The sequence below is a fragment of the Gaeumannomyces tritici genome, assembly GCF_000145635.1.
Source record: "Gaeumannomyces tritici R3-111a-1 unplaced genomic scaffold supercont2.1, whole genome shotgun sequence".
In the NCBI taxonomy this organism is placed as follows: domain Eukaryota; kingdom Fungi; phylum Ascomycota; class Sordariomycetes; order Magnaporthales; family Magnaporthaceae; genus Gaeumannomyces; species Gaeumannomyces tritici.
The window spans coordinates 3238316-3263373 of record NW_008804545.1 but is presented as its reverse complement, the minus strand read 5'-3'; the positions used below and the strand labels follow the sequence as shown (position 1 = coordinate 3263373).

General features: G+C 57.5%; 9 protein-coding genes across 9 annotated transcripts; 3 read left to right on the top strand and 6 right to left on the bottom strand.

Moving 5' to 3' along the window:
* Positions 1–100: 100 nt before the first annotated feature.
* Positions 101–3742, bottom strand: GGTG_01020 (hypothetical protein). The gene is made up of 7 exons (XM_009218776.1): positions 3629–3742; positions 2988–3413; positions 2247–2399; positions 2094–2167; positions 1664–2033; positions 297–1543; positions 101–189 (listed from the first exon to the last, which is right to left on the bottom strand). The coding sequence occupies exons 1-7, from the start codon at positions 3654–3656 to the stop codon at positions 127–129; spliced, it is 2361 nt and encodes a 786-aa protein (XP_009217040.1). The 5' UTR covers positions 3657–3742; the 3' UTR covers positions 101–126.
* A 1455-nt stretch (positions 3743–5197) lies between these two features.
* GGTG_01019 (general alpha-glucoside permease) lies at positions 5198–7391 on the bottom strand (the record flags this gene model as incomplete). Its single annotated transcript, XM_009218775.1, has 3 exons — positions 5198–6528; positions 6629–6682; positions 6755–7391. The coding sequence occupies 3 exons, from the start codon at positions 7389–7391 to the stop codon at positions 5198–5200; spliced, it is 2022 nt and encodes a 673-aa protein (XP_009217039.1).
* A 340-nt stretch (positions 7392–7731) lies between these two features.
* GGTG_01018 (hypothetical protein) lies at positions 7732–8243 on the bottom strand (the record flags this gene model as incomplete). Its single annotated transcript, XM_009218774.1, has 2 exons — positions 7732–7744; positions 8047–8243. The coding sequence occupies 2 exons, from the start codon at positions 8241–8243 to the stop codon at positions 7732–7734; spliced, it is 210 nt and encodes a 69-aa protein (XP_009217038.1).
* A 488-nt stretch (positions 8244–8731) lies between these two features.
* Positions 8732–11008, top strand: GGTG_01017 (sodium/hydrogen exchanger 3; the record flags this gene model as incomplete). Its single annotated transcript, XM_009218773.1, has 4 exons — positions 8732–8771; positions 8852–8881; positions 8947–9090; positions 9207–11008. 4 exons carry the CDS (start codon positions 8732–8734, stop codon positions 11006–11008), a joined length of 2016 nt encoding a protein of 671 aa, XP_009217037.1.
* Positions 11009–11152: 144 nt separating this feature from the next.
* GGTG_01016 (ran-specific GTPase-activating protein 1) lies at positions 11153–13389 on the bottom strand. The gene is made up of 6 exons (XM_009218772.1): positions 13039–13389; positions 12703–12826; positions 12465–12620; positions 12104–12365; positions 11908–12036; positions 11153–11850 (listed from the first exon to the last, which is right to left on the bottom strand). Exons 2-6 carry the CDS (start codon positions 12769–12771, stop codon positions 11711–11713), a joined length of 756 nt encoding a protein of 251 aa, XP_009217036.1. The 5' UTR covers positions 12772–12826; positions 13039–13389; the 3' UTR covers positions 11153–11710.
* Positions 13390–13615: 226 nt separating this feature from the next.
* Positions 13616–16092, bottom strand: GGTG_01015 (hypothetical protein). The gene has a single exon (XM_009218771.1). It carries the CDS (start codon positions 15740–15742, stop codon positions 14405–14407), a length of 1338 nt encoding a protein of 445 aa, XP_009217035.1. The 5' UTR covers positions 15743–16092; the 3' UTR covers positions 13616–14404.
* Positions 16093–17375: 1283 nt separating this feature from the next.
* On the top strand, positions 17376–20464 carry GGTG_01014 (guanine nucleotide-binding protein subunit beta). Its single transcript, XM_009218770.1, has 5 exons — positions 17376–17677; positions 17767–18485; positions 18702–18791; positions 18876–18995; positions 19072–20464. The coding sequence occupies exons 1-5, from the start codon at positions 17548–17550 to the stop codon at positions 19090–19092; spliced, it is 1080 nt and encodes a 359-aa protein (XP_009217034.1). The 5' UTR covers positions 17376–17547; the 3' UTR covers positions 19093–20464.
* Positions 20465–21012: 548 nt separating this feature from the next.
* On the top strand, positions 21013–23103 carry GGTG_01013 (hypothetical protein). The gene is made up of 2 exons (XM_009218769.1): positions 21013–22321; positions 22437–23103. The coding sequence occupies exons 1-2, from the start codon at positions 21665–21667 to the stop codon at positions 22683–22685; spliced, it is 906 nt and encodes a 301-aa protein (XP_009217033.1). The 5' UTR covers positions 21013–21664; the 3' UTR covers positions 22686–23103.
* On the bottom strand, positions 22841–25008 carry GGTG_01012 (hypothetical protein). The gene has a single exon (XM_009218768.1). It carries the CDS (start codon positions 24780–24782, stop codon positions 23352–23354), a length of 1431 nt encoding a protein of 476 aa, XP_009217032.1. The 5' UTR covers positions 24783–25008; the 3' UTR covers positions 22841–23351.
* Between the last annotated feature and the right edge of the window lie 50 nt (positions 25009–25058).

Sequence of the window (25058 nt, the reverse complement as noted above, 5' to 3'; positions counted from 1 at the left end):
TGGTTGGTGAAAAGAGATTGATGGCCGGGGTAAGCGCTGGTGGCTACAAGAGACCCAAGAAGAAAAAGAATAGCCTTTCAATCAGCCGAAAGGAGGGCGTCAGATCTGGTGGCGGCGCTGAACATGCTAAACGGCTCCTCTGAGCCTCTGCTTCCTGGCGAGCCAGTCGCCCAACATGTTGTCAAGTTGCTGATAGGAGGACAATCACAGAATCCTGTTAGAAGGCTTTCGAACTGACGTGGAGAAAGGGCAAGCTCGTGGAAAAGAATGATAGGAATGGCGAGGGGTCAACTCACAGTAGTGATCTCTGCCAATTTAGCATTTTGCTCTCTAAACAGAGCGCCTGCAACTGGATGGTCAGGACCGGCCGGTACCACATCCGACTTGTCGTAAACCACAACAAGCATATCGCGAATGTCCACGCCCGAGTCGAAAAAAGCACGTAGGCTAGTGTCGTTCCATGCCGAGCTTGTTGTCGACGTCGACGTCGTGACCGAGTCCTCCTTACGGTGCCGAGCGCTGCTGCCTTCATCGCCGTCTAGCGGCTCGGGGGAAGGCGATGATATAGGCGACGACTGGTCCTCGTCCTGGCTCGACGTGTCGACCATGAGCGGTGGTGGGTTGCTGGAGTTTGCGGGGGAGATCTGGACTGGGGATCCGCCAATATGCTCGACCGCGGCCTGCGCTTTGATGGGCGCCGATGGCTCCATTGGAGCACTACCAACATTCTGTGCTTGTCGCAGCCCTCGAGTTACCTCGTGTCCATCTCCGGGCTGAGCAGCACGTCTGGACCGCGACCCTACTGCGTCGTCGTCACCCGAGTCCGAGTCGTCCAGAGGTGCGCGAGTCTTGGCACTGGTCGTGGTATGTGGCGAGCTCTCCCTGTCCTGCGTCCTGGACTGCGCGATCTTCACCGTCGCCGATATCTGGCCGCTTGTATCCCTTGTGTTCTCAGACCGCGGCGCAATGTCTCGACTGTCTTGCGTAGCCTCCTCCACAATGCGCATGGTGGCTGGAGGGACATTGGCAACGTTGTTGACTGTCGAGGCATCGGGGGCAGCCTCGCGCACAGCGGGGCCAGGTTTCCGCGTCGGCGATGGGTCCACGCGAGGATGTTTCTGCAATTTGCTTGGTTGTCGTTGCGGGGCAGACGCGTCCTCGGGGGATTGCCTATCATCAGCATCGTCGAGCTCCCTGCCGTGCCCATTGTCTGTGCTGCTGTCCATCGATCGCTTGCCGAGCGAGTCGTCGTCGTCGTCGGCCGACTTCTTTTTCCCTCCCCTAGTGAAGAAACTCCGGATTGCGCTGGGCTTCTTTTCCTTGTCCTTTTTATCCTTCTTGCGCTTGTCGTCCTTGCCGAGAACGTTGTCCTTTTCGAGTTTATCAAGGCTGGGTCTCTGCTTGAGCTCCCGAGATTCGCTAGACGTTCTCGGGGCCCCGTCATCTCGTAGGAGATTCGGGGTGAGGGTGATCTTCTTGGTCTCAACCGTCTCGTCTTTGAAGAACGAATCTCGTACGGTCCCATCCTTTGTTCTAGTCGGACCTGGAGTTTCAGACTTGGATGCCTCGAATATCTCCTCGCTGCTTCTGTTCACAGCTTTCCCGTTTAGCTCGTCACCATTGATATCTCCCCCTGTCTTGACTTCTGTTGATGGCCTGTTACTTGAGGCTTCCAGCCTCCCAGCATCGTCCTTGGCCGATTGCTTAGCCCCTGCCTGCTGCTGGTCCTGTGATGTTTGCTGCTGGTCTTGCTGCTGCTGTTTTTGTTGCTCTTGCTCTTGCTGCTGCTGCTGCTGCTGCTGCTGTTGTTGTTGTTGTTGTTGTTGTTGTTGTTGTTGCTGTTGCTGCTGCTGTTGTTGTTGGGCATAGTCGTCCATGTCGCCGTCTTCTTCCTCTGTCGAGTAATCGATTTCGGAATAGTCTACGTAAGTCGGCTCTGCGAACGTTACTCCTTTCGCCTTTCTTCTTCGCATTGCCGTCTTGATGGGATTCTTGGTCTTCTCTGCCTGGTCACCCAGCATAGCGGCCGACAACTACAGGATAGTCAGAGATGCTGGTCGTTGTCTTGCTGCCCAAGTGGGTGATCAACTTACGTCAATGTTCCTATGCTTGTTGAGCCGGGCCAACCTCTCGGTCGGTGTTTCAATGTGCTCGGCGGGGAGGTATCCTGAGAGAAGGTCAATACATGCGCCTCCACGAAGAAGCCGGCCTAGAAGGCAAAATTGCGCAAAGCCGAGGAGACTTACCGATGCTGCTGTCTTTGACCACACGCACAAGCCACCAGTAGCTGTTACTGTCGTCGAGGAGCACCATGGTGTCACCCTTGGTCGCGTTCGCCTGACCCTCGACCGTGGCCACGAAAGTATGCAGGGCATAAACGAATTCGAAATCGATGTCCTCTGCGACTTGTAAGCACTCAGAGCCCCAGCCGAAGTCACGGAACCGGGGGTCAGGATTGTGGGGGTGAAGGAGTGAAGAGTCATCGTCGCCATCGTCCTCCTCCAGTGTCTCGTAGGCAAGCGTTAGTAGGGAGCCGGACGAGTCCGGCCCTATGCAGGTAGAGCTGACGTCGGCAACCTCGACTTCGCACTCGCAGGTCTCAGCGCAGCAATAATGGGACGGTGCTTGCTACACTCCGTCTCCCGCTTTGTCGGCCGAGCTAGGAGCTACCAGTAGCGCCAGACCTTCTTCTTGGCTTTCTGGGCCTTTCTGGATCGTGATTGTCTTGTCGATGTCTTCCAGGTGGACGACAGACGGCGGAGAGACAAGTGGTCGTATAGCAAGCCCCCCGGAGACGCAGCGACGATGGCTATCATGGCCTTGGCCGCCAGCATATAGCTGGTCGGCCAGAGGCAGGTGCTTGGGGGAGTCCGTGTATGGAGAGGACGACCTTGCGTCGCCGAACAGAGGAACCGACGTCGGAGGACTACCCGACGGCGGCTGCTGTGAGGGAGAATACAGAGGGGCCGGCTGTAGGGTGCACCCACCATCTTCGATCGAGGGCGAGCTCGAGATCTTGTCCATCATGTCGTCGTCCATGCCGTCGTCGTCGGCGTTGGCGTCGAGGTCCTCCTCGGACACATCGTGGCCTCCATTCTGCGCGATGGCCAAGGCATCTTGTTGATCCATCTTGTTCCGGGCTGGCGCGGCGGCGCTGTCGAGCTGCGTCGCGGGCTCAAGGGCGCTCGTGAGGCCGGCGGCCAGATCGTCGGCGTACTGCTGAAGCTGGTGTTCGACGTCGGTGCCGGCGCCCCAAGACACGCGAGGGCTACGGAGGTTCTCCTCGGCGGTCTCCGCGGCAACCTCGCGCAGAGTCTCGGCCTGGTGGGGCGCAAGTGACGATGGTTGATGTTGTGGATGGCGTGTGTGGTCCCTGGCTGACGGGGCGTCGCGATCTTGCAAGTCAATCGAGTCTGGTACGAATGGAGGAGGGTGTTGGTGATGAGGGAGCGAGGATTAGCACTTGATGGTTCGCGCAGGCCACGGGGCCCTCGACAGGCAGGGCTGGTTCGACGCCAATGGCAAGCCACAGATGGAGCCAGTCGAGACGGCCGGGTCGGAATGGGGGCCAGGGCTGGGGATGGCCAGAGCGGCGCCTCAGCGCGCCGACTTGGAAATTTGAACGTACCCGCGCGAATTATCTCGGGGCGAGTCATGGTCTACTGCCGATTTTGGCGACATCAACGTCTGGCGAAAACTTGAAGGTAGAGGCAAGATAGAGTGCGCTGCGACTACAGGTTTGGATGCGTGTGTTTGGTTGTTCCTTTGGCTCTCATGAAACATGGGGGGTTTTTTTTTTTTTGGTTGCCTATCTGGTAGCAGTGGCAATTGGATCCTCTGATGACCGCCGCCCACTTGCTGTGCCTGTTTGGTACTCTCGCCCCCTCCCGCTGTCCCTTCCTTGCCTGAGTTGGAGCCCAGTCGCGTTCCAGCTCACGGTTATGGTTGGCACCACGGCTTACTCACTTGGCCATTAGCCTGACGACCGTGGTGGCAGCTGGTTTCTTGTGGTGTCCAAAGCACTTCACCAATGCCTCCCTGAGCGAGCGTGCGCCGGTGTTGGGTACAGTGGGCATGTCTGCGACGCTTTAACCTCACAGGCACATGCAGGAGGGCTGGGTTACCCCTGCCCAGGATGGCACTCATTGAAATTTGGGCCCGCTCTTGTTCCCACTTCTCCCGGAATGGAACTAAAACAAAACGAAACCAGAGAAGGCTGCCGCGCGCCTCCTTGTTTATTTTATTGTGTTCATCACCTCAGCATAGACGATCACAAGCCCAGCCACTTCCAGCCCCGTTCTTTGATGTCCGAATTCTCAGGCTGTGGGTTGTTTGTCGCGTGTCCTCCAGGAACGGAGAGGGGTAGATAGATGGTTGCGGAGTACGCCCCATGCATTTTGACAGCTTGTTTGCCATCAAATCAAGAGGATGTACTCACAATTGACAAAAAGGGCATCACAACCAATGTGAATCAATGATAATAGGTAGGAGGATACAATAATTCTCTACCAAGCTGTGAGGAATCGAAAGAACCAAATTATGGAGAACCGAGAATATTTTGGAATAAACGAATAGCCGCAGGATTCTTCTAGGAAATGGGGTTCCAAATGGCATCGCCAAAGCGCAACATTTTATTAGGCGGTGGTGCATCGCTGCGACCCGATTCAAAGAAGGAAATCAGCAGAAAATTCTAAACAGTGTACGACTAACGCGGGTGCTACATCGGGTTGGTTCCAGTAGTCTGTACCCTGCGCCCTTACAGACCCCTGGCCAGTGAGAATGGCCCCCAAAGAGAGGCAGAGAAACGAAGGGTGAATGCGAGGAATCCAAATGGGGGGAAAAGGCCTTGTATCCAATATGAGCAGTCTCAAACATTTCCATGACATCCCTACCAGATGTTGGGCCGCGAAATGCGGCGAATGGCAGGATCGAAATGTATTCGGAAAACAAGATACAGGGCGAGGAGAAGCACAGATAGGAGGCGAGCGCTGGATGTTGGGAGAAGAGAGAAAATGACGCAGAAGCTACTATTGAATACGGCGATATGTCGCGATCGGAATGCTGGCGGCTGCAGCTAGCTGAATGGAGGTGAGTGCCGGCCAAGGTCGGACAAGCAGCCACGGAGCGCTGTGTGTGAGGGCTTTAAAGCTTGGTGGGCAGCGGCCGGGTAAAGCTCGAACCATGGGACCGGAAGGGGTCAGTATTCGGCACCGCCGAAGCTGCTGTGCCTCACCAACGTCGCACGCTCAAGAGAAACTCGGGGAAGAGACTCGACACTTTGGCGGCGGCTGTGTGATGATAGGGGCCTCGGCAGGCCACCCAGTGAGGCGCCATCCCCCTGCTCCATCTCCGAGAGAGTGTCGACTGGGACCGTGGGCTCATTCTCGATGCAGTGGACGAACCAGGCTGCGACAAGTACCGCGATGCCTCCGAGGGCCAGCACCACAGCGATACTATGATCGCCAGGCACGCCTCGTGGCTTCTGGAAGATCTTGAAGATGATGCTCGAAATCACCGTGGCAATGATTTGCGGGGCCGCAATCGCCATGTTGTGGATTCCCAGGATGACGCCCGCCTGATCTGCCGGCTGCTCGACAGCGCCACCGTTATCATTGTCCTCGTAGCCGTCAAGCGACGGACTTCTGTCGCTATCGCTCCGGTCGACATCCGAGGCTCGCAACCGCTGCACCCTAAGCAGGGCATCGCGCCGGGATATTTCAGCACTGATGATGGCCCACGGCGCCCACAGCGTCAGGGCCCAAGTGATTCCCACAAGCCCGATCAGGACCGTGGCGGCTTCGACTGTTCGAACGAAGACGGTGCAGAACATGCTGCCGGCAAACAGGATATGCGAGAACATCCAGGCACGGCGAAGGGTAAAGCCGGGGATCACAAGCCTATCCAGCCACGTCTTGCCCTCCCCTTCGTAGTCCTTAGCCGCCACGACTGCGGGCCCCTCCCCGGGTGCGTCCGTCAAGGGGAGCGGCTGGCCATCGTAGGTCGGCGCGATGAAGAAGGGTAGGAAAAGGTTGGTGATGAGGCTGGTGATGGAGTAGATGAGTAGAGCAAAGGTGCCCACACGAGTGGCCCGTTCATAGAGCTCGTCGAGTTCCTGAGGGGTCATATTGGGGTTCTCCTGCAGGAATGGCTCCACGTATATCTCGCCAATGTAGGATGACGTGTAGAATAGCATAGGAAAGAAGCCGATCCAAGCGCAGAACTGCACTTGGCAAACCTTCTTGGTCTGCGGTGGGAGGCGCTTGATGGACGTGAAGATCTTGGCAAAGAATGAGAGGACCCCAGGCTGGTCGCGAGGCGGGGGCCCCTCCAGGCGAGGGTCACGCTCGCGGATGCAAACACAGCTAATGGCGATGGTGGCGGCCAGTGCTATAGATGCTATAGCACATAGATCCTGGAACTGCGTACGCCCGAGCCACGAGGTCATCTGCGGCAGGTTGACGAAGCCGGCAATGTAGCCTATGATGTTACCGACACCAACGATTCGGCTGGCCATGGCATTGGCAGACTCTACAGTAATGAAGGTGGTTAGACGGCGATATCAAGCAACACCACACGGCAATGCCCCCAGGACAACCGTTGCGGCGCATATAGGTATGGCGGAACTTACCCTGCTGGTGGGCGGGTGCACAGTCCAGGATGAAGGCGCGGATCGCAGCCTGTACTGTGCCAAGACAATATGCTGGTCAGCGGAGGAAGCAAGGCAAGGCCGGAGGGGGTCGGATGAGCAGCATACCGGTGTTGATGGCGAAGTCTAATATGTAGACCCAGAGGACGGCAACGACGATAACAGCAAGTTTGACTCCCTCGGAGTTGGGGTCAGCGCCGAACAGGCCGAGAAAGCTGCCGACGATCTCCTTGGTCCAGGCCAGGAACAGCAGGGAGCAAATGGTGGCGGCGGCGCCTCCCAGCATAAAGGGCTTCCGCTTGCCCCAGTGCACACGGCAGTTGTCGCTCAGCATACCGACGTAGGGCTGCACCAGGGTGCCGGACAAGGGCCCCGCGATCCACACCAGAGCCATCAGGGACTTGCTCAGACCAAGCGAGAGCAGATACGGGGAGCCGTTGGAAAGCTCGACAGACCATGCGATCTGGAGGCCGCCGATGCTGATGGTCAGCAGGATGAGGTACCAGACACTCTTTGTGGCCTGAAACTCGTCAAACTCAGGATCCCGAGCGTGTCTGCCGTTGGCAGCGAGGCCGTCGTCCTCGGCCGACCCGGCGGGCGAGAGAAGCGGGGACTGCTCATTTTCTTGGCTTCGGCGGGCTTCGGCGGATATTTTAGGCGACGGTGTGCGACGGGCGTGGTCTGCGGCGGCGGCAGTGGAGGAGACGCCGCCCTGTCTGGAGATTTCGGCTGATGGCGAGGGCATCAATACTGCGTGGGAAACTGGCAGGCGGGCAGCGAGAGTCGGGGCGGCGGTCTTCCTACTACGCAACAGGGCGAGGGAGATACGGCGATGCGGGCAGTTCGAGGGGTGGGTATGCGGGGAGAGGTATATACGCCGGCGTATGGATAAGGTGGATGGCAGCGGCAAGGAATGCCGGGTGACAAGAGAGCTGAGGCAAGACGCTGTCGTGGGTGCGCTCGCTTGTGGCGGGCACAGCCAGGTGGTCCAAGTGTTCAATCGTGTCGCCGACAGTGGCCCCTCTAGAAGCGTTTGAGTTGCTACCCAGACGTGGTACCTCGGCGGTAGATCGGCAGACAGGGGCCTAGCGAGACCACCTACAGCTGTGCCTTCACGTTGTGCCCGTCAGCAGGAATCAGTGGTCAGGCTGCTGCTCCTGAGGGTCAGGGGTCGTCACGCGGGTCAATGATACAGGGCCACGAGATCCTCCTTTGGCTGAGCAACGTCACAAGCGGCGCGAAACATCAAGCGGCGTGGATAAGCCCCAAGCGCAGCGAGGTCTGGGGAATGATCCACCTCGGACGGCCCCGCTGACATGGAGTGGACCAGATGAGGCCAGGCTTGCGCCCGCCGTGTCGCAACCACCTACCATGACGGGATATGCACTAACGGCACGCACCTGGGCATGGAGCCAGGTCCGTTCTCTTCGACAGTCGGGCAGTTCGTGCCGGCTTCATCTTGCGACTGTACGTATACCGGGCCGCAACACCACCAGGGTGCATCCTCATGTTGCTGTGCTGCGGGGAGCCTCCATAGTGCAAACTGTACGTATTTGGCACTGTCGTCCCGTCTTTTGTGTCTGGTGGTGCTTTCCATTGGGCCCACCTCCATGCACCTTGGCAAGGCCAATCCATCAAATTCTATGTGTCCAATCGGTTGGTGTGGGTTATCCAACTTCAAGCCTCAAGAAACCTCGTCCTGCATTGATCCAGCCTTACACGAACCGACCTGCACCGCGCAGAAAACATCCGCCCAAAATATCGACTGGACTGGCCGTGCACACATCGGCCCAGCAGATCGGCCATCCTTCTGCAGCCCCGACATCAAGGCACTCTTCCTTCATTGCTGGTCGTTCTCTGATCGACGCGGTGCGCGCCTTGGGTGCAGGCGCCCACATCTCTATCCAACTATCCAGTCGTCCAGCCGGCTAGCAAATTCTAGTTTGATGATCCACTGCACTCAGTCTTGCCCGGAAGACACCGCTCGCTGTCTACGGGCCGTTACTTGGTCCTTCATCCCACCCGCGCTCCCGCCGCTTCCGCCGCCCCTCTCCTTCGCACCCCGCGGCCGCCCCTCCGCCCACGATGTTGGCCGAGGCGGCTGGCGTCGTCCTGGAGCTCTCCAGTATATTACTCCTCTTGCCGACCCTCCGTGTACTCCCGCGTCGCTCTCCGCTAACCGATGAAAATTTGGCTTCTATTAAGGGCGCGCCGCTGAGGAAACCGAGCCTGGAGGTATGCCGCCGAATCATATGCGCCTACCACTTCGCAAGCCGCATCAAGCTGACGTCGAGCCACAGAGGACTCGTCTAAGAAAGAAATACACTCTTCATGGGCCCTCTTCATCCTCATCGCCCTCCTGATCGCCGCCTTCTTCGCGAGCTACTTTCTTCAGCAGAGGAAAATCACGGCCATCCATGAGACCGTCGTTTCCATTTTTGCTGGTTTGACACCCGCTATCTCCCCTCGTCCCCAGTTGCGCCGGCTCGCCAGTTTCTCCGACATGCACGTCGTGGCCGTCGGTTGGTTATCTGACATTATTCTAACTCGTGGGCCGCAGGCATGGTCGTTGGCCTGTTTCTCCGTGTGCTCGCCGGCGACAGTATCCAGGAGCTCGTTAGCTTCGACTACCAAATATTCTTCAACCTGCTTCTTCCGCCAATCATTCTCTCATCTGGCTACGAGCTTCACCAGGCCAACTTCTTCCGCAACATCGGCACTATCCTTACATTTGCCTTTGCCGGAACCTTTCTGTCCGCCCTGGTTATTGGGGTGATCTTGTGGCTGTACACGCGTGTCCCCCTGGAGGGCCTGACAATGAACTGGATTGATGCCATTTCCGTCGGCGCCACCCTGTCCGCCACAGATCCCGTCACCATCCTGGCCATCTTCAACTCTTACAAGGTGGACCCCAAACTCTACACAATCATCTTTGGCGAGTCGATTCTAAACGATGCCATCGCCATCGTCATCTTCGAGTCCGCCCAGAAGTCGCGCAAGGGCTCTGGCAGCGCCCCTGGCGTTTCCACGCTCTTTTGGGGTCTCTGGATATTCTTGCGCGACTTCTTTGGTAGCCTGATGATCGGCGCTCTCGTTGGCATCCTGACCGCGCTCGGGCTCAAATACACCTATGTCCGCCGGTATCCCAAGATCGAAAGCTGCCTCATCGTCCTCATCGCATATGCGACCTATTATTTCTCCCAGGCCATCCACATGTCGGGCATCGTCTCGCTCCTCTTCTGTGGCATAACTCTCAAGCATTATGCCTACTTCAACATGTCGAGGCGGACGCAGCTCACGACAAAGTACCTCTTCCAGGTCACTGCCCAGCTCTCGGAGAACTTCATCTTTATATACCTCGGCCTCTCACTTTTCACCGACAAGAGTCATCAGTTCCAGCCACTGTTGATTATCGTCACCGTCATGGCCGTGTGCGCAGCCCGCTGGGTCGCCGTATTCCCACTGTCATGGGCTATCAACTGGTTCATCCGTTACCGCGCCCGCCGTCGCGGTATTCAAAACGCAGCCGATGAGCTCCCCTACAGTTACCAGGCTATGCTCTTCTGGGCTGGCCTGCGCGGCGCTGTCGGTGTGGCCCTGGCAGCCCTGTTGACCGCCAAGGACCACCGCGCGTTCAAGGCCACCGTTCTAGTGGTCGTGGTTCTCACTGTAATCATCTTTGGCGGCACCACAGCTCGCATGCTCGAGATTCTGGGAATTCGCACGGGGGTTGTAGAGGAGATCGATTCAGACGACGAGTTCGACATCGAGGCCGTTCATAACAGCGGTGGCGGCCTGTACAAACGCTCCGACAACGCCATCGGTTTCAATCCACGTAACCGCTCGAGCGGGGTTCCTTTGGACCGTGTCGATCCACGCCAGAATGGAAAGCGAGGCGACGACGGCGGCGGCGGCGGCGGCGGCGGGCGGGATGATAACCAAGGTGGCTGGGCTTCAGGCCACCGCTCGCCCCTCACCATGACACGACCAACGAGCCTTAGTCGCACAGGGTCTGGACGCGAAGACAATGAAAGGGCAGACCTCCTCGGGGCTGGGAGCGGGGCGACAGACTCTGATGTTGGGAGTGACATTGATACATCAGACCTTCCGCCCCCGGCGCCGAGACGGAGATCCAGCCCTATGCCTAGCGCGGGGGAGGCCAGTAGCTCAGCCGAGGGTAGCCGGAGTCGGGCAAACACCGAGACCGGCGGCCATCTATCGGCCACCGCAGCTATCCGCCAGCTTTTCAGCACTGAAGATCCATCAGCGCTGTTTAGGCAGCTTGATGAAGACTACATCAAACCGAAACTACTGCTTGACGGGGGCCCGGGCCGAACAAATGGACCTGGTGGGCCAAGCTAAATCTATCCTCCCTTTTTTTTTCTATGTGCGCAAGCGTGCGATGGTGCACAAGCGCAGATTTTTATCAGCTCGATCGCGGGATAGGAAAGCTCCAGGGAGGAAGCGTTCCGACCATCAATCAAGCGAGTGTAGCACAAGATGAGGTGCCACCAGCATTTGATCTCATGCCGGTACAATACAGTTTATTTGTCCAGAACCTGGGTCCGGCTGTTGAACGGAACACCGGTCTGTATATATTCCACCCGTTACCACTCATGTTTGGTGCGCTTGCGACTCTGTCCGGTTGGTCTGGCGACGACGCCCAGTGCGGGTGTCTGACTACAAAGCTGTCTTTGGATCTGTAGAAGATATATTGGCGTAACCTTGTGGGGGTGCATATGTTTGTTCAGTCGGCATGGTCGCCCTCTCGCTCAGCTCACAGGTCGGTTTTCAAGTCCATCATCCAAATTTTTATCTGGGTCCACCAAGGGCGGAGAGGGAACGAAGTAGAAAAGCCGGCCCAGGTGCGAGTAGAATGTGAATCACGGCTAACCACTGTGACGATAGTCGCTAACTCTGATTTCTATGCCAGGGCAGAGCCCGCGGCTCCAGAGGGTCATGACCGGTTCATTGTTGAAGCGAGAGACTGGAGTGTATCGTTGCTATGACATTTGGGGATGCATTTCTCTTCCGCGCTCTTTCCGTCTCTTCCGCCGTGGAGGTTCATGCTGCCTCGGCCGGCGTCTCCTCCTTCTTGTGCTCCTTCGTCTCTTCGGCACTAGTGGAGTCCCCCTGAGCCTCCCCGAAAAGGGCCTCGTTTTCCTTCTGGGCCTGGAGGAAAGCATCCTTGAAAGCGTTGGCATCTACCACCGAACACTGATTAGCATTTATTCCATGGCCAGGGGCAAAGTAAAACCCACTCTCAGAATTGGCGAAGCGGATAGCCAGGGTGACACCCTCGGGCTCGCCTTCGCCGACATCGGCGGCAGCGTTCCAAACCCAGCTCCGGTCTGAACCGACGTTGGGTGACAGCTTCATTTCGGGGACAACTGTATATAGATTGTTAGAACATGAATCCTAGGGGCAGAGAGTAGCAGCGGGAGGGGTGTGTCATACTGTAGTGATTCGCGCAAACTTTGAGGGTCTTGTCGCGGCGCATGACAAGACGGGTCTTTCCGTTCTCGCGGTGCTTGAGGAGCCGGACATCTCCGGTACCGCGCTCCTTCCACTCACTGGTGTCCCTAACGAACTTGAAGAGCTTGGCGCGCATCTTGAAAACCTGTTCCTCAGACTCCTCGTTTGTCTTCACCTCGACCTTCTCGGTCAGGCGAATCACGGGCTCGAAATGGACGTCCTGCGACTCCGGGGCTTGGTCTTCCTGTTGTGCGCGGCAGCAGCAACGGTTGTCAACGATACTGATTCAATGTTGCTACGTCGAAATAGCAAAGATTAGGGCAGGCGGTGACTGCGGTAATACCTCATCGCCGCCAACGGCGGCGGCGGCGGCGGCGGCCTCCCGCTGGGCTTTGGCGCTGCCAGAAACATCGCCACGGTCTTCCTCCTCCTTCTTCTCCTTCTTTGCACCACCCCCAAACATGGAGAAGACGGCGGCCGAGGTGACGGGCTCGGAGGTCTGAAGCAGGATCACCCTTCTGTCAGCTCCCTCTTGAACATGCATTATACAACACCAATCACGATATGGAGTTGCATCGGACCTGCTTGGCAGCCTCATCGGCCTTCTGGACGGTCTCGGCCGGCTTGTCCGTAGCCTCGGCACTCGACATGTTGGCAAAACTGTCGCGGAGTCTTGGGGGAAAGCTCGACTCGGCTAGTGGACGGCTGTTTTTCGGTCGTAACGAAACACGGGGACAAGGCCTCAGGTCAGCTTTGGTTCAACCGAGGCTTGCCATAGCTCGGAGCGGTAGCAAAAGACACCGGGCCATTTGTGGGTTTCCAAGGCAGGTCGAGCGCGCACGGCACCGATCCGCGGTATGTATGCTTTGCAACGTGGGGGAAGGGTGCACGCCGATGTAGACAAAGGGCTGACGTACCAAGGCTTTCGCAAGGGCGATTCGCAGTCGGCGAGGGTCAGATCGCAGTCAGCGAAGCGACAGGTGGTCGGTTGGTGAGGTTTGTTGTTGTTTTATTAGGTTGATGGTGTTTGTTTGTCGCAAGCCTGGTCGGGTGGGAGATGATGGAACGAGGAAAAATGCTTTTGCCCCTCTTTGTCCTGGGTTGCGAGCACCAAACCTGACAAAATTAGAAATACGTACCGCCAATGTATATACCCAGCTAACCAGCGCTGGCCGGTACCTCTTCAACCAAACATTCCCGTGCCTCCCGTCATGGATCCCACCCCTCCCACTCACCCACATGGAGCACAGAGAAACCGATAAGATACGTGATCTGCACATACCGCCCGACAGCGGGGGGTGGGGGTCGGCGGGGTCAAGTCGGCGTCTACAGAAATAGTAGGTGGCGAGGGCCTAGCTACTTGCCGGATTGGTGGATCTAAGGGGGCCTTTGACATACATGGAATGCACAGTAGACTGCCTACGGATGTCAGCACATCAGCTAACATCACAAGATGGATATCTTACAACCCACATCGTCAAAACACCTGGGTAGACTAACAGTGACTAGGTATTTACGAATCTCTCTGTCGATAGGTTCATTTTGGCTGTGCATGGGTAAGGTGGTACTTTTCAGATGCCATAAATCTTCCAAATACAACCAGAAACGACATCATGGAGCTGAAGGATACCTATCTAAATACATAGCTAGCATGCCCATCTGTCGGAGTGACGTGAAGAGCCGTGTATTATTCCCGTCCCACTCAAATGGCTGTCTAGGATGCAGAGACAGACATGATAAGCTGGGCTGGCGCTTTGACGGCGAGACAAACGAACTTGATAGGCGCCTACCTACGGATGTAAGTAGGTACACAGCCGACCCACCTCGCCAAGGGAAGTTCTACAGGCCATCTAGCTGCTTCACATTGGATGCTGGTGTGACTGTCGGGCAGTCAACATGCCATTACCGCATTTAACCAACGAGCTACAGAAAAGGCTTCGGCAACCAGGTTGTCGTTGACTTGACTCCGCGCCCGTCCCCGTATCTCCTTCCTCACCAGCACCTGAACACAAGCTACCTCGTCTCGAGCAAACCATTAAAAACCAAAGACAGGCATCACACGTGCCTGCCCCCAACGCCAATCCATCAGTAATACCTGACCCTAACAGTACGTAGAAGTGAGGGAAGAGGTGCGAATAGTAAAACAACGCAAAAGAACAGGAGGGGAATGGGAAAAGACGACCAAAGGGGGCAGGGAAAAGGGCAGAACGAACAAATGCAAAGATTTAAAGTCAAAGTGTCCCGCCCGGCCATGGGTGCTAGCAAGCTGATCGGCCGAGATAGTCATATGGCAGCATTCCAGGGCAGTTTGATTCCCCAGGGGAGAGTGGGGGATTGCACCTGGTCAACTGGGGCTCGCCTGGCCAATATCTCATGATGCTTGATCCTCAGATGCTCGATCGCGCGTGCCTCGTACCTCTTGTACTCGGCCATATCGCCACGGAACCGGAGGCAGATCAGCCAGGATTGGATTTGAGCCCTGAGGACGTTGAAGTTTAGATCATCTTTCAGGGCCTCGGCAGTCTTGAGGTGGTGCGCAACCCTCTGCTCGGTATCGGCCCGAACTCTCATGGCGCTGGCCCCGATCGACCTGCCCAGATGGCCGATGGCATCCTCTGGGAGCCTGTAAGAAGCGACCTCTCCGGCGAACTTGACAGATCTCGCCGTCTCGTTCCAGATTCTCGACGCCATAGAGACCAGTGCGGGCATGTACGTGCCGTCTGCAGTCCTCACAGTTGTTACAGCCCCGCCGGCAGTATCGGTGATCTTCCTCACCAGGTCCTGGATGTTGTTGAGTCGAACTGTTGACGTCGACGTGACCGTGACAGTGACCGTTGCGGGGGTTGCAATTATGGTTATGGGCGTCGGGTGATGCTGGGCAGCTCGGGATGGATGACGGGCCTCCTTTGCATCTTGGGGGAATGGAAGAACTGCGTGGACGAAAGCTCCGACAAGGAAGGCAGCCATCACGGCGCGAACCACCCTGAGCCAGGGCTCGACGCCAGGTCCATCCACTAACGCCTTGGCAAGCTGAGCTGGTCCGCGTTTGGTAACCTGAGGCTCCCCCGTCGAAGTTTGTTGCTTAAGCGCGCAGCTGGCGGCAGCCTCGGTAACCTGGAGGCTCCCGACATTGAGGGGAGGGGCCTCCCTCTTGAAGGGTTTCTCTGTGGTATGCGAGGCCCAGATGTAGCCGGGGGATCGCATATCGGCGTAGCCTGATGGCGAGTGACTTGGGGAAGGAACCTCGACCACGTTATCGATGGACGCAAGCCACGGGCGATGGTAGTCGACGTCATCGTTTCCACCCAGATAGTCATCGTCTTGGTGGTACTCCTCTTTGTCTGTTGTGTTGTCGGTGCTCGCGAGACTGACCATGTCATCTGGCCTAGCAAGACGCTCCGCAACAAGGTCCACGGAGCTACCAAGAGATTCAGTCTCGCCATCGGTGTTGATCATCTCGAACTCGGCCATGACATCGTCGTCCATGGCGGGACCCGAGACCGGCTGCGACATTATGTCAGGGGAGCTAGATGATATCCAGTTGGCGAGGCGCTGGCTGCCCTGGGGCTTGGGGAACCTCAGCGATGGAACTGATGCCGATGCAGATGAGGGCATAGGCATCACCCGAAGGCGTCGGCACGGCGCGGTCGGGATGGCTGCTACGGCTGATGTGACAAAAGCCTGGAGTATGTGGGAGGTGATGGGATGGGCGGGGTGTTGCGACGCCCCTCGAAGGGTGGGTCGATTTGACGATGACGGAATCTGGCTCACTGGCTCTCGGGGCGGGCAGGAAGCGGCGGCAGTGGACCGTCGGAGGCCCGTCAAGGGAAATCGAAGACGGCGCTGAAGAGGCGGCTTACGCAAACGGGATCGTAGGTGTTGAGGCAGGTAGGTGTTCAGATCTGCGGACAATGGAAAGAAGGTGACGGCTAGAGGGGCACAAATTTAAATATCGGAAAGGTCGAGTTAGCTTTGGTCGGTTGGGTAGGGATGGACAAAGGTTCACGAAGTATGAGTAGCCTGGCAGCCTGGCGAGGTATAGAGTGCCGGGCCGGGTGGAGTCGCGACGAATGGATGCGGGGGAGGGGGCAGGCAGGACCTCCTGGCCGTGACTTGGCGCAGGGAATCTCGTAGTTACGGGTCTCGTGGTGGGGGAATCTAGCACGTCCTAGGTAGCAGCGGAAGGTAATAGGTACAGGCAGGCAAACATGGGCTTTGGTGGGTTGAGTAGTGGCTTACGAGGGACGAATTTGGAGCGAAGCCACTAAAGTGATCTGCCCCGCACTCGCCTCGGAGAGTTGACCAACATCCCGAGGCATTGGAGAATGGACTCTTTGGTGGGACGACTAGATAAAAAGCCTTCTCTTGTCTTCTGCCTAACAATAGGCACTGCATGGAAAGCAACCGCACGAATGCCTCTTGGGAAACCCGGCGTGAGCCGCCTGCGACGTTTGATGGCTGAGTGGCCTCCCGTCCGAGGTATCATTTACGATGGACGTGAACAGACGCGATTGGGGTAGGCTGGGGTGACTTGCCCAACCAACCCAAAACTAAAGTGGGGGTAAATGATGGGGGATGGAGCAATCAAAGCATTTACTGAGGCACCTGTCTACGCCTACCAACCTACACACATTACCAAGTTCCCGACCGTATACATATAATGGGCTCGCGTCTTATGTTGGAGTGCCGGGTGGAGGCTGCAGGGGGCGCAAAGGCAGGTTCTCCAAGTCGGAAGCAAATCGGCAGCTTTGGGATGCTGCTGGGTCAAGACTTGGTCCCAGGTGAACGCAGATTCAGGAGAGCGACTCCACCCACCCAAACACTGACCTGGATCCAAACTCACTCTGGCACGAACCGAAAGCCGGGATAAGACTCGGTTGTGATCGTGTCACAACGTCGCTAGCATCGCAACATAAAATGCAAATATAGCAATTTTAGCATTCGGGTGGCTGCTAGTGCTGTGGCGGGTGCTTCATGGTCAAATTCAACAAAAGGCACGGAGAAATCGACCGTGTGGTTTCATTGGTTCGAGTCGCGGGCGGATCCGTCTGTGACTTTCGTATCTGGGGTCTCGGGGGACTGGACTGGCAGTTGCATTCGCAACAGATGGACGGACGGACATGCAGGTTCGAGTTGGGTGCTCGCCGCATATCCATATAATTTGTGCTGGATGGGTCCCAGCTCCAGCCTGCAAATGACCGTGCCAGGAGTACCCACCATGCCGAAATAGGCACGTACCTGGTCTGGGCCTAAACCCCGTACTTTCTCGCAACCTCAGATGGTCTCTTTTTTCCCTCTTGCTCCTCTCATTTCCGCCCCGTCCAATCCAACAAACCGCGTCGGACAACCAGCACCCATCGCCACCGACCTCAAAGCATCCGTCGAACGCTCCTCACGCACTCCAGTCGGCAACGCAGTCGGCAACGATGGATTCGCAGCGGCCGAACGAAGTCTCGCCCGAGGCAATGCAGGCGCGCATCCAACAGGCGCGTCGCGAGGCCGAGACGCTCAAGGACAGGATCAAGCGGAAAAAGGATGAGCTTGCCGACACGACACGTCAGTCCAGCCCGGGAACCCTCGCCAGGCCAATTGCGCCCTTTCCACCGCCGTGACTGCTTCTGCTGACTTGCAATTGCCCGGTCTAGTCCGTGCTGTGGCCCAGCAGGCCCACGAGCCGGTCCCGAAGAACCAGCTGATGAAGACGAAGCGGACGCTCAAGGGCCACCTGGCCAAGATTTACGCCATGCACTGGTCGACGGATCGCAGGCATCTCGTCTCGGCCTCACAGGACGGCAAGCTCATCATCTGGGACGCATACACCACCAACAAAGTCCATGCCATTCCCCTGAGATCGTCATGGGTCATGACCTGCGCCTATGCGCCGAGCGGCAACTACGTTGCCTGCGGAGGTCTCGACAACATCTGCTCCATCTACAACCTCAACCAGAACCGCGACGGCCCCACGCGTGTCGCCCGCGAGCTGTCTGGCCATGCCGGCTACCTGTCGTGCTGCCGCTTCATAAACGACCGCAGCATCCTCACCTCGTCGGGTGACATGACATGTATGAAGTGGGACATTGAGACGGGCACAAAGGTCATCGAGTTTGCCGATCACCTGGGGGATGTCATGAGCATCAGCCTGAACCCAACAAACCAGAATACATTCATATCTGGCGCCTGCGACTCCTTCGCTAAGCTCTGGGACATACGCGCCGGCAAGGCCGTGCAGACCTTTGCCGGCCACGAATCCGATATTAACGCCATCCAGTTCTTCCCCGATGGCCACTCATTTGTCACCGGATCAGACGATGCCACCTGTCGTCTGTTTGACATTCGCGCTGACCGGGAACTTAACGTCTACGGCGTAAGTCTACATCAGTCCCTACGAGTCTGTCTCTGGAGAATGTGATCTCGCTGGGTCGTGAAACTGGAAGCGGATCTCCTGATCCCGCTCCCTACTCTTTAACCTCGTGTGACGTCTCCAGGAAATCTGGCCAGACACACTTGGGAGCTTTATGGATTTCAGTATCCTCGACGCAGTACTAACTATCTGTGGCGCTCATGCCCGTCTCCTCCATAGTCCGAATCGATCCTTTGTGGTATCACGTCGGTGGCCACGTCTGTCTCGGGACGCTTGCTTTTTGCAGGCTACGATGACTTTGAATGCAAGGTAGGGACGGGACCGTATACGAATGGCGAAGCCATCTTTTGAGCCAGGCTAACGCATGTCCTTTTTTTTCCCCCCTCTTTACAGGTCTGGGATGTCACACGTGGTGAGAAGGTTGGGTCTCTCGTTGGGCACGAAAACCGCGTCAGTTGCCTGGGCGTGAGCAACGATGGCATAAGTCTTTGCACCGGATCATGGGACTCTCTGGTACGATAACCCACACTCCTCCCGTGCCCTCGCTATCTGGATAGCTTGCTGACACGTTAGATGACGCCTCCCGCAGCTCAAAATATGGGCATACTGAGAGGAGCCATGTCGACCTTACCCTGGAAACTTGTCCACGACAATCGACGTCGCGACTTGACCCGTCGAATATGATGAGTGACTCGCCCAATGCTCGTATACCCGTTCATCCATACCACCCAATACCCCTAATCCGGCATTCGAAATTCAGCGACGTTTGGACTGTTACCGGCCGGCTGAAGCAGTCCGACCACCAACGACCCGCCCTACTGGACTTACTACTCTTTGCTTTTTTTCACGTCATCCTCTTGCCTCTTGGTTTCTGTCTTCGCCACTCTTTTTCGGCAGCTTTCTGGGACACTTCCCGGTCGCCAGACCACTGGATGGGGCGGCCTGCTATCACCGGGTGGCTCCTTGGTTGTTTTATACTTGGTCGTTTCCCGCCGACACCCCATTTGGCAAGTGGTGGTGGGAGGCCTCCGGAGGAGACATGATACACGGGCGACTCGATGCCAACAAGTTTGGCATTCGGCACCTCGGACGGGTGCGATTTCTGGTGCAGGACCACGTGTCTTGGGTTGGCTTGGCTTCCACATGGACCAAGTTGAACGATGCATGTGGCCCTGTTTCTCTTCATCGTGCTCCTCTCTGACAACCCACCTTTCCACTCACCTTTTAACCCTCCAACCTAGGGCTGAAACGAGAGGCAGGTCGGGCAACGGGCTCGAAGAAAGTGGGAGACTGGGTTGACCCTCCCCTCTCGGCACTGGTCATGTATATTGCACATAATGTCCTCACGGCCCGGCGAGGCTCGAGGCTCGAGCTGAACGCTCGAAGAACACTGCCAGGCGTGGGCCATGCTGTGAGCATGGGAGGCAGATTTCGGCTCGGCAAGGGTGAGACTGACCATGTTTTGTCTGCGTCAGCGAAGATCGCAACAGGCCACATACCCTTTGGCGACTGTTGATTGTTTATTCCCGCTCTTCTCACTATTACCACTACTATTACTATTATCTCTACCTGTGTTTTCAGTCACGCTGTCTTGCTTTTGCTATCTTCTTTTTCCTTTCTTTGTTTCCAGCCTAGCTTATTGCGTTTCTCTTGCCTGTGCCCAGGTCCTGGTTTGTGGCAGTTGTCGTCGTATATGCCGGTTCAATTTTGTTGAAAATTTGGGTTGATTTATGTTTATATCTATGCGTTGTCTTGTTCCATGTTGACTTTTTTTATTATACGTGATGTTTTTCGTTCTCTGTTTGATTCTGCCTCGCCCTTTTCCCTTTTATTTGTTTTTCTCGTCCAGATTCCTTCTCTCGCATTTCTGGTTGTGTATTCGTGGGGAAAGTGCACTCCCTGAGTTTTGATAGGACCACCGTTTGCCACTGCCGGCGTCGTGGGGCGTGAATAATTCAACAGGCTGGGCGGTTACTGTATAGTTCACACAAGACGGGAAGACTATGGACGTTGATGATGTGACAGTATCGACGGTGATGATTACTGACTGATCGTAATGGGAGGCGCGTGACCGGGCAGCGCTGACGTTTACACAGGGGCATAGCTTGTGCGCTGCTATTATCAAGTTTCTAGTTGATGGCCTGGTAGAGGAACGTCAAGTGCTTACAGTGCTTCCACCGTCCATGTGTGTCAAACCTGGCAAGTTCGATATTGACTCAACTTGCACTGTCGGCTATTTCATTGTGGCGGACTGTTTCAGCATGCTTTGGGCAATAAAGCGGAAGGCACGGCAGGGTCATACGGTAGGGGGCTAAGATGGAGCGTCACGCTTCGCAGCTTGGTCGTGGACGGCGTGGAGTGTGGTAGCGACGCTGGAGGCTTGTCAGCGTCGGATGGGCTGGCTAATTGATGGGTTGCAGCGGCGGGGGACCAGCTGCAGGTCGCAAATTGGCAAATGGATGCCGGCGTGGAATGGACGGGAGGGTAAACCCTGCGGCAGAGTGGCGGGCAGGTGGGCGCAGGAAAAGCTACTGTGATGGTGCACATGCCATTCGCTGCTTGCCCGCCAGGCCACACACGCAGCCTTGGAATCTGAAACGGACGCGGCTCAGGCGTTTCGCCCTGCCGCCTTCTGGAAAGCTCTTCGGGCCCCGCAATTGCCAGCATTGGGTGTCGATTGGGATGGGCGATCCCCCTTGCAGCGGGGACGGCAGGCCCGACGGAGCAAAGCTGCGACGAGACGGCGATGCCGCAGCCAGAGAGGCGCAGGCAAACGTGCCGATCCCGTCAGGCTCATTGTCTGTTTTTGACGAAGGGTACGTACCGTCGCACCGTCCCTGCCACGAGCCACGTTCCTGTGAGGCCGGGTCCACCCATGCAGATTGCGGGGTGGATTGGCCAGCACGCACCACTGGCTCTCTCTCTCCCTCTCCTCCAGCCCAAAGCAGCACGCACGCACACCAGAATAGCCACGCACACAGACATTCCCTCGCCCGATCCGTTTCGTGTTCACCAAGATCTGGCTGCCAGCGTCCCTCCCGTCTGCCTTGCCCCGGCTGCCCACCCTTGCGAGCCGCTTCCTCCCCCTTTCCCAATCTTTTCTCTTCCTTTTCTTCCCCCTCTCCCCCTCCTCCTTTCCTTCGTCCTGTCCGCTTTTCCACTTTCTCTTTTTTTTCCCCGACATGTCCGCCGCACAGGAAGAGTTCGACCGATTCATAGCCAAGAACAACGGCCCGACAGACCAAGACGGACTACACCCGGAGGACCGCGGAAAGTCCGGCGACGGACACGACCAGGACGCAGACCTAGACGAGGAGGAGCGGTACCGCGCCGCCCAGGTCGACGCAGTCATGCGCATGCCCGCTCTCGGAAGCTCGGGCGGCGGTGGCGGCGCTGCTGCCGCCATCAAGCTGCCGCCCGCCTCGTTCGACAGCGGCCGCTCTACGGGCGTCAAGGGCGTCATCGCCGACGCCCGCAGCTATGAGATGGCCCGCCAGACAAAGTGGATCGACCGCGTGCGGCAGGCCCGCCGGAGCGTCTTCGGCCCCGGCACCACCAATGGCCGCTCCGCCGCCCCGAGGAGCGAGTCCAGCAGCGGCGACGAACGCCCCGGCTCCGACGCCGACTCGGACGAGGAGTCCTTCCTGCAGCAGTGGCGCGAGTCGAGGCGCCGCGAGCTCGAGGACGAGGCCCGCGCCGGCGTCGTCCGCAGCCGCCGCACCTCGCCCAGCCTGCGCGTCTTTGGCAGGTTCGACGAGGTCGACGCCCTCGGCTATCTCGACGCCATTGAGAAGGTGGGACGCGAGTCCGTGGTCGTCGTATTTGTTTATGACTCCGAGGTATGGTGTCCATCCCTACCGTTCCCCTTTTCCTACCTCTGCTTTGGTTCTCTTTTTTCCTTTCTTTCACCGAGCAGCGGTCTCGCGCGCCCTCGACTGACGCAATGAGCTACAGTGCCAAGTCTCAGCAGTCGTCGAGGCGGCGTTGCGGCCCCTGATTGCCGCCAACCCCACCGTCCACTTTGTGAGGATTCACTACGAGGACATCGAATTTGACAACGCCGCGGTGCCTGCGATACTGGCTTACCGTAACCAGGGCGATTTGTTTGCCAACCTGACCGGCATCGTCGAGATGATACCAGACAATGAAGATTTCGACAGCGACTTCCTGAAGAGGTTATTTGAGAGCTATAAGATACTATGAGCACCCTGGTAGCCTCTGCTATCGAGCCTCACGTCAGGCGTGTCCGTGCAAATGGGGGTACGAGGATATTAGGTGCCCGAACTGTGTTGTCGCTCGCATGCGCCGCCTGGCATATAATTTTGGGCGTCTCGTCACGTTTGTTTCTTTGAACGGGCGGTGGTTGGTTTGGCTTTGAGGCGGCGTTTGGGTTTCCGCCGCTGTATACCTTTTCTTGTTCCTCACGGCTCCTTTTTGGGTTTTTACCTGTTCGTTTTTTTCCCCACTGTTTTCTCTTCCAGTTTTCTTTGTCTGCCTGTTTTCGATGTCTAACATCCATCATCTCCTCGTACATAAGAATCACCACGATACCATGCATATAGAATACACCTCTGTTTCCATACACCATCTGTTGCAATGCCAATCCTCCCACCTCGTTGCATACGATGAGAAGAGATCATTTCGTGATATTCACCCATGCGTTAAATCAATGGATACGTCACGCTTGATCCATTCATTGTCGCCGCTAGATACACGCAGCAAAACTAACAAAGAAATAGGAAGAAACAACGGAGAGAAATGGAGCAAACGCGCCAAGCAAACATTCATGTGCACATATGAGCTATATGGTAATGAGGGACACGCTGGGAAACATATGTAAAAGAAGCACAACCAAGAAACAATAAATGGCTAGAACTGCACGCTGCGCTTCTTGCGCACCTTTTTCCCATTTTCATCCCGGTCCCTGCTGAAAAATCCGCTGATGCTAGCCGACGGATTGCGGCCGTGACCACCCGAGGAATAGGGGCCGGTTGGGCGTGCTGGCTGCTTCTGAGGTTGCTGTGAGGGGCCAGGGGCACCTGCGTTGGCGGCGCTCGACCCGCCCCTCCACCACGAAGAAGAGTTACTGGGGGCGTTGGCGGTGGGCTGGCCACCTGGACCGGCACTAAATGGCCGGGCAGGCTCCTGGGCGCGGGGCGGCAGACCTGGCCGCGTCGAGGGCAGGTCTTGGCCCTCTGTGCCGTACATCTGGCGCAGCCGCTCGGTCTCCATGGCGATCTCGGCGTCGCGGTGCTGGCGCTCCCTCGCCTCCTCTTGCTCGAGCATCTCCTTGATGCGTTTCTGCTCCTCGACGTCCTGCCTTTCGCGCTCTTTCTGTGCGCGCTCCGCCTCGGCCTTGCGCTCGCGCTCCTCGCGCTCCACCATTTCCTGCAGCTGCCGCGTCTCGGCGTCGACCCTGGCGGCCGGTGGCGCGCCGAGAGCACCCGACATGGCAGTGGTGGACTGGGAGGCTGGTGCGTTGTGGTGGGGCGACGGGGTTGGCCGCGAGTTCTTGCGCAGCCTCGTGGGGTCAGAGCCCATCATATTGAAGACGTCGGGGCGTGGGGATAGGTACAGGTCCCGGATGACCTCGGCACCCAAGAGCAGGACTATGTCCAGGCCCTTGCGATCCTCGACCTCGACACGTTGTAGGTTGGGTTCATAAATGGTGACGAGCGAATCACGGCCCTGCTTGAAGAGGGCGACGGTGATGTCGGGCTCCTTGCTTTTGTGGCGGCCGAGGCTGCGCCCGACTAGGTAACACGTCATGTCCTTAGAGAGACGGCTGTCCCTCTTCCACTTGAACATGACCTTGGGCGCAAGGTCGCGCACTGGCGTGGGGTCCTGCTGGCGGTCCAGCTGACTGGCGCTGGGCAGGCGGAAACTCCTGGTTGGCATCTCGAACTCCCAAGCGTCCGACTTGCCCCAGCTCCCCGGCGCCATCTTGAAGGACACGGTCTGGTCCGGGTCGTACAGCTGGACGGAGAAGGTGTCGGGCACGATGGGCACGGGCGGGGCAGCGACGGCGTTCTGAGCCCGGATCTCGGCAGCCGAGAGGGTGGGCTGCTGCCACTCTGGTGAGACCATGACCTCGCCGTAGACGACGCCCTGGCCGAAGGGGTCGACGAGGCCGACGGCGTAGTTGCCGCGACACGAGGGCTGCGAGGCCGGGTCTGCGCGCTTCAAGACATACTCGGGTGTTGGCTCGGAGCCATTCTGGCTGAAGTAGAGCACCGACGAGTCCGGGTCGTCGGAGCTTGCCTTGAACTGGAACGAGGGCAGGTTGTCGTCGATGGCCATGGCGAGGGGGTTCTGGTCTGTGGAGCTGTGGAGAGACGTCGGCTCGGCTAGGTTGGGGCGGGTAGGGGGCGGGCAGGGGCGAGTGGTAGAGCAGCAAGTATCCCGGGTTCCGACAATGGGATACCAAACACCGCGGCTGGAGAGTGTGGGCCAGGTCGAGTTCAAAAGCAAGAGCGCAGCTGCGGTTGATGCATGTCGGTTGCTGTTGCCTCGCAGCTGAGAGTTGGCTCGCAGCTGGCGCGCGTCACCAGCGGGGCGCTGCAGGCGGGCTCACTG

What these genes read in the sequence shown, in the direction of transcription:
- GGTG_01020 (XM_009218776.1), bottom strand. Translation starts at nt 3,656, where the DNA reads ATGACTCGCCCCGAGATAATTCGCGCGG. An exon ending in CTCGCCCTCGATCGAAGATG is followed by an intron (nt 2,400 to 2,987) that starts GTGGGTGCACCC and finishes TACAAGTCGCAG; the next exon opens with AGGACATCGATTTCGAATTC. An exon ending in AATTGGCAGAGATCACTACT is followed by an intron (nt 190 to 296) that starts GTGAGTTGACCC and finishes TCCTCCTATCAG; the next exon opens with CAACTTGACAACATGTTGGG.
- GGTG_01016 (XM_009218772.1), bottom strand. Translation starts at nt 12,771, where the DNA reads ATGTCGAGTGCCGAGGCTACGGACAAGCCGGCCGAGACCGTCCAGAAG. An exon ending in CCGCCGTTGGCGGCGATGAG is followed by an intron (nt 12,366 to 12,464) that starts GTATTACCGCAG and finishes CGCGCACAACAG; the next exon opens with GAAGACCAAGCCCCGGAGTC. An exon ending in AGTTTGCGCGAATCACTACA is followed by an intron (nt 12,037 to 12,103) that starts GTATGACACACC and finishes ATCTATATACAG; the next exon opens with TTGTCCCCGAAATGAAGCTG.
- GGTG_01015 (XM_009218771.1), bottom strand. Translation starts at nt 15,742, where the DNA reads ATGCCTATGCCCTCATCTGCATCGGCATCAGTTCCATCGCTGAGGTTC.
- GGTG_01014 (XM_009218770.1), top strand. Translation starts at nt 17,548, where the DNA reads ATGGATTCGCAGCGGCCGAACGAAGTCTCGCCCGAGGCAATGCAGGCG. An exon ending in GGGAACTTAACGTCTACGGC is followed by an intron (nt 18,486 to 18,701) that starts GTAAGTCTACAT and finishes TCTCCTCCATAG; the next exon opens with TCCGAATCGATCCTTTGTGG. An exon ending in CCGGATCATGGGACTCTCTG is followed by an intron (nt 18,996 to 19,071) that starts GTACGATAACCC and finishes CGCCTCCCGCAG; the next exon opens with CTCAAAATATGGGCATACTG.
- GGTG_01013 (XM_009218769.1), top strand. Translation starts at nt 21,665, where the DNA reads ATGTCCGCCGCACAGGAAGAGTTCGACCGATTCATAGCCAAGAACAAC. An exon ending in TATTTGTTTATGACTCCGAG is followed by an intron (nt 22,322 to 22,436) that starts GTATGGTGTCCA and finishes AATGAGCTACAG; the next exon opens with TGCCAAGTCTCAGCAGTCGT.
- GGTG_01012 (XM_009218768.1), bottom strand. Translation starts at nt 24,782, where the DNA reads ATGGCCATCGACGACAACCTGCCCTCGTTCCAGTTCAAGGCAAGCTCC.